This window comes from Homarus americanus, unplaced genomic scaffold (assembly GCF_018991925.1).
Source record: "Homarus americanus isolate GMGI-L3 unplaced genomic scaffold, GMGI_Hamer_2.0 scaffold32929, whole genome shotgun sequence".
Taxonomy (NCBI): Eukaryota; Metazoa; Arthropoda; class Malacostraca; order Decapoda; family Nephropidae; genus Homarus; species Homarus americanus.
This window is the reverse complement of record NW_024737097.1, coordinates 9939252-9956164: the sequence shown is the minus strand read 5'-3', so window position 1 is coordinate 9956164 and position 16913 is coordinate 9939252. Positions and strand designations below refer to the sequence as shown.

Genomic DNA, 16913 nt, shown 5'->3' with positions numbered 1-16913 from the left:
GAGACAGGTTAAAGCATCTTAATTTGCACTCCCTCGAGAGACGTAGAGCGAGGGGCTAAACAAAGGGGACATTACAAAGGTACTCAAACTATCCAACCAGGAGCGAACTCGTAACAATGGTTTTAAATTAGACAAATTTAGATTTAGGCGCAAAATAAGTAAATACTGGTTTGGAAACAGAGTAGTGGATGAAAGGAACAAGTTACCTAATATCATCATTAACTCAAATACGCTGGATATCTTCAAACATAGGTTGGATGCTTATATGAGCAATAGGGGTTGGGTGTAAACGGGACTGCCCAGTATGGGCCAATAGGCCCGCTGCAGTTTCCTCCATTCTTACGTTCTTTATGTCTTCACTTATTATTTACAACCTCTTTGCGGTCACTGATGACACTATGAACTGATTTAACTAAAGGCACAGTACTACACACCCTGGTTGGCCTTTGGGTGGTTTATCACAACCGTGACCACAACTCATTAATAAAAAAATAAATAAATAAAAGTTTTGTCATATGGCAATAATTTTGTGGTTGTAGGCCTCTTGACCTGGGCTGTACCTCCAAATCGGTGGAGATTGAGTTTTCAAATATACAATCGCGTCTAGCATTAAAAATCCTTCATCGATTTACACTTTCACATCACCAAGATGATCTTATGTAGTCACTGCCCAATTTCCACCGCTCAACAACAAAGGCCCGAGTGCCAAACACGCTTTGTTACAGAGACGCAACACAACCCGACCTGACTGTATTATGTATGATATCTGAAGTTGTGTGTTGAGGTTATGATATCTGAAGTAGTGTGTTGTGAGGCTATGATATCTGAAGTTGTGTTGTGAAGCTACGACAATTAAAATTGTGTTGTGAAACTAAGACATCTGAAGTTGTGTGTTGTGGAGCTATAACATCTGAAGTTGTGTGTTGTGAGGTTACGAAAAGACAACTAATGCAGGTAGTAGGCAGCTATCAAACAGGGAGGTACTACAGCCTGGGAAGATATTGGAAGCATAATGTATTGTCTAATGGTAGACCCTGCTGCCATATAGCATCACAAAAATTGTGACCAAGTCCGAGGTTGCTGATCTGACTTTCTGCCTCACTTACACACAATTGCAGGTTCTCAATAGTTTCTCTTGCTATTGACAACACAACATACATATTGTATATAATTTTCTAACTTTTTATTTTATTTTATTTTTTTGTTCATTCATGGTTATTATTATTTTCGTTATTATTATTATATTTTCGCCCCCAGGCCGTGATACAGATCAGTGACCTGTGTCTGGGTGTGATAATCCCCAAAAAGAAAAATGTATTGTAAGGCTATGACATCCAAAGCTGTGTTGATGGAACAAAACAACAACCAAATTTGTGTACTTTGATGTTATGATATATCCGTATAGTTAATGCAGCATCTGTCTTTGGGAATATAAGTACGGCACAGTAGTTAAAAGGACAATGTCATCAGTAAATAATTTATTCACCAGTGTAGATTCATTAAGGATCCTCTCATATTATATGGGATCATTAGAAAACAATCATCTAACATTGAAAAATGCTGTTAGAAAAACATTCTTCTAATAGGCTATATGGTTGTTAGGAAAGCATTCATTTGGTTATTGAAAAGTGTTCACCTAACATTGAAGTTAATTTAAGAATTTTGTGCTTAGATAAATCGATCTCTAAAATATAATGTAAATTAGTTAGGAGTTTTTTTGCTGCAATATCATTTGTAGTTTGTAAATCATTGCTTTTAAGATCCATTGACAGTAACCACTGATCAGTCGGACTTTGTGGTTTACTTTACTTAAACTCATACCTTGATTGTTATCTTATTCAACTTGAAAATTTTGTTGTCATTAACTTTTACCAAATTTTGCATGTTTGTTTAGGGTGAACAAATTTCTGCCTACAGCCATTAACTTTATCTGACTTCATGTAATTCTAACATTACTGTAATGGACTCATGCTTATTCAAGGCCATTAACCTTATCTACTTTAATGTCTCTAAGGTCAATGAATTATTTTGTCTGCCATATTTTTAAAGTCAGGAAATTTATTTACTGTGATATGTCTTAGTTTGTTAGCTTAACTTTTAAACATTGTGCCAAATTGTATATAAATGCCTATTTTAATGAGGTGCTAAGAGCCTATTAACATGGTTATTTATAAATAAAGCCTATATCCATCTCCTCACCCTCTTTAAGCATACTGTATAAATTGGTCCAGTTTCTGCTACGCTAAGACATGATTTATTCACTAATAAGTCAAAGGAAATGTGATAAGTGTCACTATTATCCCAAGACTTTTGTTACCTTACAAGTTCATATTGAAGTTACTCCCCAAGAGTGTGTTGGGGAATTTTAAACTATTCTCTCAGTTTAAGTCTGGGTAGGTAGTTTGTGGGCAAGTCTGATAGCCTGTTAGGTGCAGTGTAAATACAATACAATGTATACTATACTAAGCATTCAGTACGTGACCAGCAGAGCACTGAACTGCTTTCACTTCCAAAACAATAAAGTTGGGTACTCTTCATACAGTTGGGTGGACTTGGGGGTGCCCCAGGTGCACATCAGCACTCTTGGAATTGGTGGCGAGTGCCGTGTCTGTATTAATAATAGGCAAATACATATGAACTGTACACACACACACACACAAAGCCATACATGCAGTGTATTAGATAACAACAGACAACTTAAAACACTAAAAAAAAAAAAAACGGAGAAAGTACTGTATGTGCAAGTAAGATACAATAAAACAATATTTCTTTATTAAAAAATAATGATTCTGATTTATAAAATCAATACCACACAAATATTAGTTAACAAATATCTCTGCAACAACATCAAAGTACTGTAATGAACTCTTTCTATAACTGCCTTCCATTTTTTCTTAATCATCACTCGTAAAGTAAAGCACAAACATTTCCTAATGTTGCACCTGGTAAAGATCATTAAAATTTCTCCCATGCACATTCCAACCAAGAGCTAAAACTTAATCCAAGAACAAAACTCATCCACAAGAGATCTGCTTCACCACTATTCATTGAAAAATAGGAAGTAATATTAATGACAATATAAAATATATTCTACCTGCATATTGAATGGTAATCTATGTCCATGCCTAATCTGTACAGACTTGTGCTCTATAAATATCCTTTGTAAGAGCAATATATATATAAAGATTATAAAATGCATGAAGACAATCAAATGCATCTTTATGTTACTGTTAACGTGTTCCCATTTCTAGAGTAGCATATAAAAAGGACCTCCTACCCTTAGGACTGTTACTGACCCCTCTATCCTGAAGACTTCTGTATACTGGTCTAGCTGCTACCTAAGAGAAACCTTTCCCAACTATTTGCAATACAGAATGTTTAAACCATTATTACATTCATGTAAGCTCGTAATGTCTTAGTTTTTAACCTTCTGTGCTCCTAGTTGGAACCAATTCTTAATCAATGTTGGAAACTGTTAACCTGAAGTGTGTGTGTGAAGTTTCACTGAAGTGTTCATATTATTCTAGATATGATGGTAAATACATACTTACATGCAAAGAATAAATTAATTGTAAGTTTTCAGACATCAGAAATGGTAATTAAAGGAAGGAAAAAAAGTTAGCAGGAAGATGTCAAAGAAAAAATAATAGGAGGAAAACTAAGCAGAAGAGTATGAGTGAATGTGTTACTTTATTCTGAAGCAGAAGCAGCATTAAAGTTAGAAGCAGTAGAGTGGTTTGAAAATATGCAATAGATTCATTCAAGACCTAGCAGAAAAAGGCCAACTTATTCTTCCTTGTATGGCAGTAATCAAGCTTCCTAGCACTAAATGCTCATAAGCTCTAATGAAACTTGATAAATGTCTTTCACTGTTTATTTTTCATAAGGTTCCCGTGACAATTAATTGAACAAGCTTTTCTATCTTGGGTGTTATTTGCAACAGAGACAGACTACTCCGTACAGTCTTATTCTTATGACCAATAATTGCACTTCAGATCACAGGAACCACATCATCACTTATAAAAATCCATTTTTTTTTATATAAATCACAGAAACAGTTACCATAGTGATTTTTATGTATCAAATATTTCAAAATCTTTTTAGCATTATGAAAATAAACAAGGAATGATACTGAAGACAATTTATCTTTAAATATTTATAAAGAAAACAAGCAACAGTAAGCAATGTATTTACTAGACTAACAAAAAAAATTTGCCTATAGTACAGGTAACTTACAACTACCACTTGAATTAATAAAATTCTTTCAGGAGATGATGACAGGATGTGTACATGACAGTGGTATATCACATCTGGCTTAACAAATCACAAACTAAATATTATCTTTACAAACATGCAGATGACCTTTAATTTCATTAAATGGTCAAGAAATCTGATTCCTAGTCTTGCAAGGCATAAACAAAGTATGAAAATTCTCATTATACAGTCTCTCCTCGACTTACGACATATGCGACTTAAGACAACCCGGACTTACCATGTTCATTGTCATTATATACAGTTTAATGTCAGCTGCCTCAATAAACATGAGATGCTAATGCCAAGACTAGGAGCATGACTGCTAAAGCCCAAATGAACCAAGCAGTCAATGGCCAGTCAACTGAAAAATCTATCCATCGATCAAAGGCAAAATATTCTTGAAGAAACATCAGAAAGCAAATTCTCACTAGCCAGAAGTATAACGCAGTAAAATAGAGATTCTCTATTAAAAACAAAAAATACATAGCAGGAACATCTTGAACAAAATGGCAAAGTTCATACTTGAACGTGAAAAATATGGCAAAAAGCAAAAAAGTTTGTGATAAAATCTAAAAGTATTGCAACAGTGAAGTAAAACAATGAGTTGGTTTTGGCCTATGATGAAAAATGCTAAAATTAATGGTGAAAAATTAGAAAAATAAAAATAAAAATAGGACCAAGACAATAGACAAGGTTGAAAATTGGCTAAAAGTGAGTCACACATTATCTGCAACAGAAAGAGAAGTGTTGATAATGTCCAACCATTTTTCCACATTTCTGTGGGTATGACACAATTACCTGATGGCAGCTGATGGGTAAAACCACAATGGGACTCCCCGCTTCATTTTGCTCACCACCACAAACCAAGAGAACCAACCCAGAAAATGCAGCGGAGACAAGGGAAAGGGCACAGCTCTGGTGACCCAGTTGCCATCATGCATGTTGAAGCCAAATTTTACAACTGGATGCCCTTCCTAACATCAATCCACAGGGTGGGAACCACTGGTTTGGTAAGGTTGCAACTCACAAAGGCAATCAAAGATTACCACTGAAAAACTGCAGAATAAAATTAAGAGGGGAGCATCACAGAAACAAATTTCACAGGGTACCACTGAAAAAACACCAAGAGATGTGCAGAAGAATTAGACAAAATTATAATGAAGCAAATCATGACATAGAAGAGCAAGTAAAATAAATAATTGTAGAACACACAGGAACACATGAATATAAATTCTTACATATAAAACAAAATGGAAGAATGAGAAATATGCAGGACCAAGTAGGAATATTATCTAACACAAAGGGCAACTAGAATGAACAAACGATGGATACTAGGGAAACGTCTGCTGTTCGAGTCTAGCCACCCTGCTATACAGCAGGAGAGAGCTTGTGCTAGATTAACTTTTACATGGCAGTGCAACACACAGGGACAAATTAATGTGCAATACACAAGGACATATAAATGTGGGGCATAGTAATAAGCTTAGAAGAATGTGCAAGACAAAAGTACAAGCAGAGATGGTGCAACATGGGGGATGAATATGTAAAACCAAAAAGGAAGAAATAAATAATAAACACAAAATTGAGTTGAGAAAAAAGTGAAATACTTTAAAATGGGCATAAATGAAGATACAAAAGAAGAATGGGGAAAAATTAGCATAAAGATAGGGCACAACATAAGCATCTGGAAGATGTTTACAAGTTACCCATCTACAAAATAATATTCCAACAAGCATGTGACAGTTATAGAATAGGAGGATTCTGTACAATCAATTGGAGAAAATATGAGGCATTCAAGCAATGTGAGAGTCTTGATTCAGTTTGTTACACTGTACTGTGTGTGGGAGTAATCAAGCAACTGGTTTCATCTGACTATGTTTTACCCTCTTTTGTTGAATGGTAAAAAATTATTACTGGATGATAAGCAGATGAAAAACTACCTTCTGTATATTCATACCAAATTTTTTTTCTTTTAAACTCTACTGTATACAGGTGCTCCTCTACTCACAAACGAGTTACGTTCCTGAGGCTTGTTTGCAAGTCCAATTGTTTGTAAGTCCAACTTTACTCTTGTAGATACCAAACATATTGTAAAAAATGAAAAGCTTATTGATATTTAGTAGAGCTATACCCTTTAGTACAGCCTTAAAACATGGCTCACTTTCTCCTCTTTGGTAATGTTTGTTCTATCTGGGATTTTCTTCAAAATAATCCAGTCTCATCCACATTAAACACCTGTTCTGGCAGGTAACCCCCCTCAGTGATGATGTTTGTATCTCTGTAAGTTGGACATTCTTAAGTAGAGGAGCACCTGTATACCTTTTTTTTTACTGTACTGTAATATCAATGCTAAATTCCTATGAAATCATACAAAAATAAATATATTTTAGAAAGATGGAAAACAAGTTTCAGAGAACTCTGACTAGAGTATTACAGGCTTTTCTAATCAAAACAACTTTGTTTCCTACAATGCCTGCCGTCTATGGTCCATTCAACTTACTGAGAGCTAACACAGTACTTTATAACAAAAGGGCTGCTTTATTCAAGCTATGAAGGAGGAAAGGCTGGTAATTTCATCATAAGTTCTGGTTGAATGAATTATTAGTGATCACATGAATTAAGAGCATCACATTTTCTGTACTGAAATTTTACGAACAATATTGAAGCCCTGGTTTACACTGTTTCACAAAACTAAATATGAATTGAGGAACAATGGGCAAATGCCAAGACAAGGACTGGTGGATAAATACTGTACAGTACAGTATTTTGAGAGAGATGAACAGATCTATTAACTTTTAACCAAGTTCCATTTTCAATAAAATAGGGAGAAAAAAGTAAAAAAACATTATAATCTTTGAAGGTTATAATCAAAGGATACAAATAAATGGGACAATTTACAGGGTTATGTTAATGTTGAAAAGGCTAAAAGCAACATGAACCTGAGGGTGGCAAATGAAGAGTGATAAGACTGACTCATTGATGTCATGCATGTATAATGTGTACCCTCCTAACACTGTACCAGACTAATCCATGCAAGACCTGTCCCTTATTGAGAAGGTTTACTGTAGTACTGTTTTTCATGACCCTGGTGAGGTGGATGGAAAGGTGAAGGCCAAAACAAAATGTATCTTGTACATTTATGGAACATATCGACTACTACTACTATCAACTGTATGTATGACCTCTATCTTCCGTCCATTGAAAGTCTGTCTCCAGGCATTTTCCACACAATGATAACACACACAGACAACCCAGAAATGTACTATCAAGTTAGATGTGAAAATGGATCTTCCTATTGTGTTGGGGTTCTGCATCACATCTCATCCCATACTGTCTAACAAGAGCCTGTGGATCTGACAAATCCATGGATAAAAACCTAGAAGTAACATACAAAGGAATCCAAGAAGTGTACAGCATTCAGTACACTGCCTGTCATTTGAATGTGGATACATCCATGAGGTAAACACCAATAACGTGGAATAATTTGCTGATGTGCAAATTCACAGGTTCAAACTTTGGTGTTTTTTGTACTCTACATAAATTGGTGACCCAATAAAATAATACCTCAGGTTTGGTGTAAGAATTCTGTGTGATGTGAACCAAGTGGTAAAATTTTTAATTAATGCAAGTGGTGGGAAAAACCCAGAGAAAAGTATATTCATGATAGGCTTAAAAGCTGAAGACAAATTTCAATAACTAGAGAAAAAGTAAATGTACAGCTTTATTGAACAAACACACAATATGAAATTATCGAGATTTGTTTGGCCTTATTTCTCTGCAAGAGAAAATAAGTTTAAGGCATTCTACATGACTCTTCAGAAGAAAGATGTGATGAAAGGTCATATCTGAAGACTGCAAACAGATCTTTTTTATTCAGAAGTTTCTAGGATGAACATGTGGATGACACAGACTTAAATTGGTTCAAGTTTGTTAACAAAATGACAATATATTAATTAACACTGACCACAAAAATGTTCTTAACAAAGAACAGCGGAGGGAATTCTAGAGTAAGTTTTGGGGACCAGAAAATTCACAAAAGCTTACAATATGCATAGGTCCCCCAGATCAAAGAAAATATTGTACAAAATAAAAGAGTCCAAATGTACAGTATCAACTCTTTTAAAAATTAAAAAATTTAAAACTAAAAGCAGTCAGTTCTAGGCATACATACAGAATATATACAATTTAAAAAAAGCCAGCAACTGCAAGCATATGAAATAAGTCTCCATACTGTCTCACATTTGACCCCCATAAGTTCTTAAAAGGCCAAAATAAATAGAGGGGGTCTGGGCTACCGTACTAGACTAAAGTACAAGTCTCTCAAGGTTCATATTAGTTGGCCCAGAATAGATTGTTAATGTTTGTAAGATGAAGAAAATATGCAGGAGAAAAAACATTGTCCATAATCAGATATGGGGAAAGACACTTCCTTTGTAAAATAATATCTAGTACCTTCTTTTAAGTCAACATTAGATCATATTTAAATTTCAATAAAACCCAAAGGAAATCTGAACACATTTTACAATGACCAACAATTCAATTAGGAGGTCATTTTGGTAGACTTAGTTATTGATTGTAACAACATACTACAGTAATAAGGCATAAAATCTAATATTAATATGTGATGAGTTTAAGTACTGTACAAGTTTTTCATTTCATAAATTTCATACTTTTCTGTTTTCCCTAAATAACATTCATGATTTGTCACAACAATCACAATTTTGAAAGGTCGTGTGCAGCATCATTCTTCTTCACTTAACATAACTTCTCTTTAGAATGCCAATAAATTTAAATATTCTTGTTTTACAAAGCTTGACGAGAAATTTGCTGCAGGTGGGAAAGTAATTAGCATCTCAATAAATATAATCACCTAAATATGTAATGCCAAAAACAGTAGTGAAGCAATCATGAATAAATCAAACTTAGCTCAGTTGATAACTAATTTGAACAACTGAATGTCTTACAACTTACTTTTTGGTGTACGTTAATCTAGTTTTGGTAAACAAATCAATTGTTTAAGGAAAAATAAAATAACTCCACACAGGCTTGGCTAACTAGTAAATCATTCACACCAAATACTATTTCATGTAAAGTGTTACTTAAACCAGCATAGGGATTATCATGTGGTCACATTCATAGTAAAACTGTGGAAATCTAAAACAAAATGAGGCACACCATTACTGCCTCAGGTCCCACCTGAAACAACAGTACGTATACCTATTCTATTTTTTCTTCCCCCAGTCTCAGATGAGCAAAACCCTTCTTTTGATGGAAGTTTTTGAATTCGGCCACAGAACGATACCAACCCAAATAAAAATAATTGACCAATAAAGGCATAATGTACAATTTCCATTATCATCACTCATCACATACCAGTATATATCACCTATACATTGTTGTTGATCATCTACCTTTTCTTTTTCTTGGCAGTGAATAATTTCAATAAACACGCATCTGTCTCGGGGATTTATTAAGCAATGAATCCTCTCTCTTAATAGCCATCCCCGTGTTACAAATACTGAAATACTGTACAGTAGTTGGGTTACAGAAATTCTCCCATACGGAATTTGGAACTTAAGTGGCCAATAAAATCGGATTTCAGAATGCCTTTGTGTTAAATGTACAATCCTTACACTTTCTCGGTTCCTAAACTTACTTTTTATTAATATACAGTACTATTTAGGTTCATATTGTTTTACCACTTTGTGATTTCAGGTTGATGTGACATATTACTTGTGTTGGCAATAAGTAGAGCATCACATGTTTTTAGCATGGATTCTCTCCATATTTTCCCTCTTAGTATTTGCTGCCATGCATTTCTGGTGAGTCATACAGTATTAGCATAATATAAGATAAAAATATTCAATTTTACTTTTAATGTGTCTGTTTAAGAAGGTTGACTTTCATTTTAAACTTTTTATTATGTCTTTTGGTCAAAAAATATTCTTTAGGTACACATGTCATATAAAGGATTTCAATGGGAAAACTGGTTTTGTGTGATTGAATTTCATGTTGCAGAAAAAAAAAAAATCTCTTCCATAACGTGGGGGATCCTGTATTATTTGCTGGGATAACTGAACTTATAACAAAATACAAGAAGCACTGACCTGCTCGAGAGTACACTCTCTTATCCTATCATGTCATGTTCATGAAAGTTTTACTGTACAATAAATGAGAGAAAATAAACTGATTTTATAGCCTGAATATAATACTTCTGTCAAGGATAAATCATGTTTTAAATTATCTAAGAAATCAAATAAATAACACAAGTAACATTGATTCTGATCAATGATCTTATTAGTTTCTATAAACACAAGAAAGAAAATGTATCAACATGACTAGACATCTAAGTTGGTGATCCTTATTGGAGACCAAGATAATTGTTGATGCCTTGGACCAGGAAAATAATTGCTGGCTGCCATGCCACTAGTAGTCTGATCCAGTCGAGTAATTGTCCATAAAACACGTGTGGTTTCTCCCAGGGGTTGCAGAACATTCTTTTGAGATCCACCTGTTAAGTGAGATATTTGTGAATACCAATGCCTAAAAAAAAATTCTGGAAATTGCAGAGAAACCTCCAACTAAAAGATTACTGTACAGTATATGGGAGAGGGCAGTTTGTAAGATTGAGGTCCATTTGATGTGAAAAATCTATATAACAGACTACAGTATATCCTTTATGACTGAGGTCTGTTGGATGGAGGTTTCAGTGTACACTTACCTTTCATAGTTTATCAATGTTTTATGCAAAGATCATGATGTTAAAAAGATTCCCTAAAAAATGAGGCTATACAGTACAGTACAGTATTAGTACAGTAAATGAAATTGACCTAATTTCTAAATCATCCCCTCCACAAAAAAAAAAAAAAAAATATAATAAGTAAAAATCCTTATACAGTAAAGCCTCCATGTAATGGGCCCGTCTCATCAACAGCACATATTATATAAATGGGTCAATACATCTGATATTATATTCAGATTCACCACCCTGTAACTTTCCACTGGCTATGAGGTGACATGTTCAATGCACGTGATAAGGTGTGCCCACGGGAAGCTGCGTCATACTATGCTGAGTAAAGGCATAAGTAGCCGGCTCTCTGGCCACCTGAAGCGAGCAGTAGTTTGATATCCTTGACTAGAGGAAGACGTTATTTGAGAGCTGCAGTGGATGGCTCCGTCTTCCCTCGAGGGGGAACGACGTACCCATACCGTTCTCCCTCGATGGGTCACTACTCGTGAGTCGCTCACAGAAAGTTATATCGTAAGGACGTGACCTAACGTTTATGATACATAAACGGCGTCTCTTTCTCATTCACTCCTATACAGTGGAACTTACGGACGATCTACACTCAGGAATTACATATACAATCCTTTTATAATAAAACAAGGTACTACAGTTTGGGTATCGTTACTTGAGCCCAAATAATAAATATATGTGAACGGCCTGGTTAATTGCACAAGTAGCCGATTCATCCGATAACAACGGTTCGACCAACAACTTTTCATATTTAAAACCTTATTTAATTTAGGACCCAATTCAATTTACGTCCTTATTTCATTCGTATTTACGACAAAAATATAATACAAATAAAACAAAATTACATTTTCATATAAATAAGAACTAAATCCCGATATGTATTAGTATAAAAAAAAAATTTACTGTAAAAAGAATGAAGAGCGCCTTGCGCAAAGAAGCTGCCTTGCTAATGAATGGTAAACAACAGTCGGAGCTTGAAGGGCCTTTTGTTTTCACGCATCTGGAACAGGAACTGGAAAAAACTTTCTCAGGTTTCTTACAGCATTTTTGCATCCCTATTCAACATAAGCAAGAGAGCAAGTGATGGTAGTGTTGTTTCAAAAGCTAATAGAAGTGTCTAAGCTTAGCCGAGAAACTAGATGTGTTAAAACGATATGAAAAAGATGAGAGGTCTGTGGATATTATATGGAGCAAGCAATGAACATATTTTCTTAAGTGGATCCATTAACAGAACAAAGCATTAAACTTAAATAAACGGAAATGACCTCTACATAAAGATGTATTTTGAGAAAAGAAAGCAGCTGTGCAAGGTTCTTTCGACAGCTTTATTATTCGAAGGCCTAAACCATCAACTTCAGCTACACCATCAAATTTAGCATCATAATCAGCTTCAACATCAACTTCAGGTTCAGTAACAGTTTCAGCAACAGCTTTATGGAAAGCTACAGCTTCAGCCAGAGTTGAACCTGATGACTTCGTCATCTGAGTAAAAACTCGCACAATATTCATTGGCTGTCTTTATGTTTTAGACTTTACCACCATTGGTGAATAGAATTTCAGTTTTACATTCATAAATATTATTTAAAACATATATGAACAGTAAATAAGTGTTGCTTTCATATTCATATGTAGAGAAATGACGTTATGTTTTCACATGTATGTACTTACTGTTCATACGTTGGCGTTCCCAATTGTCTCGCCTTATTTTTTTTACCATTAGTGGTTAGCTACTCCTAGTGTTCCATTTATTAACATTAAATAGCATTACTTAAAACATACATACAGGTATTAATTTTTTTTAAATTAAGTTCACTACAGCTACAACCAGGGTCTTATTTTCTTCAGTTTCTTATGTAGAACCATCGTCACTCACGAAAATAATGCCATCTTGTCTCCTCTCGAGTGTTTTAATATTCTACGTATTATTAATGAATTGCATTGTTCATTTCACATATATAAACATTAATTCAATCAAATGCATATTCAGTAATAAACAATAATGAATCTTTTGTACATATTCTAAAGATAAATGACTATGTTTCCTTGAGTGCGCACGTATACACAGTAAACCAAATTACAACACCTGAAGCAGACCAACATCAGTCAATGGTATGGTAAGCTTAAAGAACTCTGTGGACTAAACAATAAGACACACCCCCTCCCCTTCCTTAGCCATCTCACTAATGTTGACGCAGCTGAGCAATCAAATAACCATTTCGCAACTATATGCCAGACGCTCCCCCGGCTTGACACAACCACTCTCCCTGCTTACCTACCAGCCCCCCTTCCCACTGACTTAGTAGAAGAATTTGAAGTAGCAAAACGCCTGGACAAACTAAAATTAAAACGCTCTACCACCCCCATTGACTTACCAATGAAACTCTTCAAGGAGTTCTCCCTGGAGCTTGCTAAACCCCTATGCTCCATCATCAATGCTTCTCTCAGTCAAGCCAGATGCCCAGCTGACTGGAAGACCTCTTATGTATCACCAGTGCCCAAGTCAACCAGCCCACAATCCTTAAATCAGCTACGACCTATTGCAATCACCCCAATACCCAGCCTAATCTGTGAAAGTTTTGTGTTCGACTGGGCTTATGCTGATATTGCAGGAGTCGTAGACCCTCAGCAATTTGGCAACATGAAAACTTCCTCCACCACTCACTGTCTTGTCAGCTTTCTCGATTACATATACCGCCATCTCGAGAAACGAAAAACGTCTGTAGCTGTCGCCTTCATTGATTTCACTAAAGCATTCGACCTAGTCGACCACAATATAATCATCAACAAAGCCATTGACCTCGGGCTTCGGAGAAGTCTTATACCATGGCTTACAGACTTCCTCAGTGACCGACGCCAAGCTGTACGCTTCCGAGGGGCTGTCTCCACCTTTCAGTCACTCACCTGTGGCGTCCCCAAGGCACCAAGATGGGACCACTCTGCTTCCTTATGCTCATCAATGATGCCCTAAGAGAAACCCCTGCTCGCTGGAAATATGTCGACGACTCCACCATTGGGATCAGCGTCAACAATTCTGCTCCCGACTATACCGCCCTTCAGGATTTATTGAACAGTCTCCAAAACTGGGCCACCAACAACCAAGTCACCATCAACCATACCAAGACCATGGTTATGCACATCAACCTCTCCTCCGACATTGTCCCACCTCCTTCCATTACTTTAGGTCCGAACACACTCCAGGTTGCAGATTCCACGAAGCTCCTCGGCGTCACCATAGACAACAAACTAAATTGGAAACCACACGTCAGTGAAGTTGTCAAATCCTCCAGTTTTCGTCTCCACCTCCTCCGCCGACTCAAGTCCCTCGGAGTTCCTGCACACGAGCTCCTCAGTGTTTACTCAACATCCATACTTCCCAAGCTCACCTATGCCTCCCCCACCTGGTCTTCCTCCCTAAATGCCACACAATGTAAACACCTAGAAAAAGTGCAAAAGAGGGCATGCAAGATCATTCTCTCCCCTTCCTACTCCACATATCAAGAAGCGCTCAACACAGTGACCCTTTCGACTCTCACTGACCATCACCATGACCTCATCTGCAAATTTGGTAAGAAGCTTCTACACCATCCTCGACACCGGCTCCTACTACCACCTGAGATCCCTAGCCCGAGAATTGCTGTTCGACACCACAACCGCATCCGGCCCATACGTGCACGAACTGATCGCTATAAGAACAGCCCAGTCCCAACCATTGTAAAAATTATCAATAACTTGTAATAAACCAATGTATTCACTCCCAGTAAATACTACTTCTTGCACTGTCACTATGTTGAAATGCCCTGTAGTTTGAGCTTTTCCCCATCTAGTTATTATGTATCTTATTTATATCACTTACGTTATTTGTATATTATTTGTAATTCGAAACCCATTCCCCAGATATGTAACTGTATATTTTCAGCCTTCTGGCTGCCAAGCTCTTTCAATAAACTGTTAATTATTATTATTATTATTTAAACTTAGTAAAGACATAAAATCCAATAATAAATATGAATTAATGAGTGTCACGCCGAGCAGCTCTCACACAACATACCCAAGCAGGTACGTGGAGATCGAGCGTTAACACAATGAGACTGAACGAGTGACTGTTGGCGCGGCGTATTTCTGCTCCAGGGTGGGGGTGGAGAGGGGTGTGTGCACTAGCATTCATATTTAGACAAAAAGATAGTGCAAAATGAGAAATACCAGCATATATATTTATTAGTACTATTACTAATATAAATAATATAAAGTGTCCTTATATATTTATTAGTACTATTACTAATATAAATAATATAATGTGTCCTTATACAGTACAGTGGTCCCTCGGTTAACGAACGGTTCGGTTAACGAATTACCTTCCATAAGAATCCTCAATTTGATTAACGAACAAAAATTTTATTAACGAAATCCTTATGAAAATCACATTTTGTTGTGAGCATCAGCTGATCAGCTGATGGGGTACTCTGCCAATTCAGTAATCTGTTCTATGTTTACATTCGTTTCCAATGGAGTAAATATAAATAAAGTTGTGCTCTTTAATATTTTTACATGTTTTATATTAAAATTATTAGTCATTTTAACATATATTTAACATACTGTTTGAAGAACAAATACTGTCAAGGTATACAGCCTTAACAACATCAACCTAGAGAAGTCGACTTGTGAAAGAGACCTAGGGGTACTTGTAAGCCCGGACCTACGGCCTAGAAAACAGTGCATTAATGTTCAAAATAAGGCAAATAGAGTATTGGGTTTTATATCTAGAAGTGTAAGTAATAAGAGTGCAGAGGTCTTATTGCAACTATATCTTGCGCTAGTCAGGCCACACCTCGATTATGCGGTTCAGTTCTGGTGCCCTTATTATAGAATGGATATCAATTCACTAGAGTCGGTGCAGCGAAGAATGACGAAAATGATTCCGGGACTTAGAAACCTTCCATATCAGGATAGGTTAAAGAAACTAAACTTGCATTCCCTAGAAAGATGAAGAGTGCGGGGAGATATGATAGAAGTAGTCAAGTGGGTGAAAGGAATCAATAAAGGTGATATAGATAAAGTTCTTATAATATTCGAGCAGGATAGGACTCGGAACAACGGATTCAAGTTGGATAAGTTTAGGTTTAGGAGGGAGATAGGAAGGAACTGGTTTACAAATAGGGTGGTGGACGAGTGGAACAAGCTTCACAACTTTGTAGTAAGTGCTGGAACGCTGGAAAGTTTCAAAGGGAGGCTGGATAGATTCATGGATGATAGAGAGTGGTAGTAACTCTCGACAGGAGCTACCACGCACAGGCCAACCGGCCTATTGCAGACTCCTTATTTTCTTATGTTCTTATATGCAATACAGGGAACTAGTTTGTTGTGCGCCCATCAGATGCAAGAGTCGGTCACATGGCGTCAGTTGAGTTTTGAAACCAGGGAGAGAGCATCTATTTTGTTGGTGTCTTGAATATTTTTGCATTTTTCATTGAAATTATTGGCCATTCTGAACTTTAGTTAACATATCGATAATATATAGCGCAGTGCAGTGTTGATTTAAAGAAAATAATTTTGAATTACACCTAGAGAACTTAAAATTTTATTGGTGAAATGACTGCATGAAGCATGTTTCCCTGAAAGGTGATTTTTCCTCCATCCCCACTTCCTTCTCTTCTCCCTTCTCCTCCACTTCTAATTCCCATCATCATCATCATCAACCAGGAGCCTTCTACATACACACCTCAATGTAAGTGTACTTTATTGCATTTTTTTTTACTTTGTATGTACTTTTCGGTGAGCTGGAACCAGTTACCCAATATCCAATTGAAACAATGCATTCGGTTAACGAACGACCTTCTGGAACGAATTGTGTTCGTTAACCGAGGGTCCACTGTACTGCAAACATTTACTATTTATGCTGCAATGT

At 36.2% G+C, this 16913-nt stretch overlaps 1 protein-coding gene across 1 annotated transcript in view; it reads right to left on the bottom strand.

Moving 5' to 3' along the window:
- Positions 1-2757: 2757 nt before the first annotated feature.
- LOC121873199 (RING finger protein 121-like) overlaps positions 2758-16913 on the bottom strand; it is a 63081-nt gene continuing 48925 nt past the window's right edge. Inside the window, 1 exon segment of the mRNA XM_042376552.1 lies at positions 2758-10765. Within this exon segment, the coding sequence (XP_042232486.1) occupies positions 10616-10765 (150 nt within the window). The 3' untranslated portion in view covers positions 2758-10615.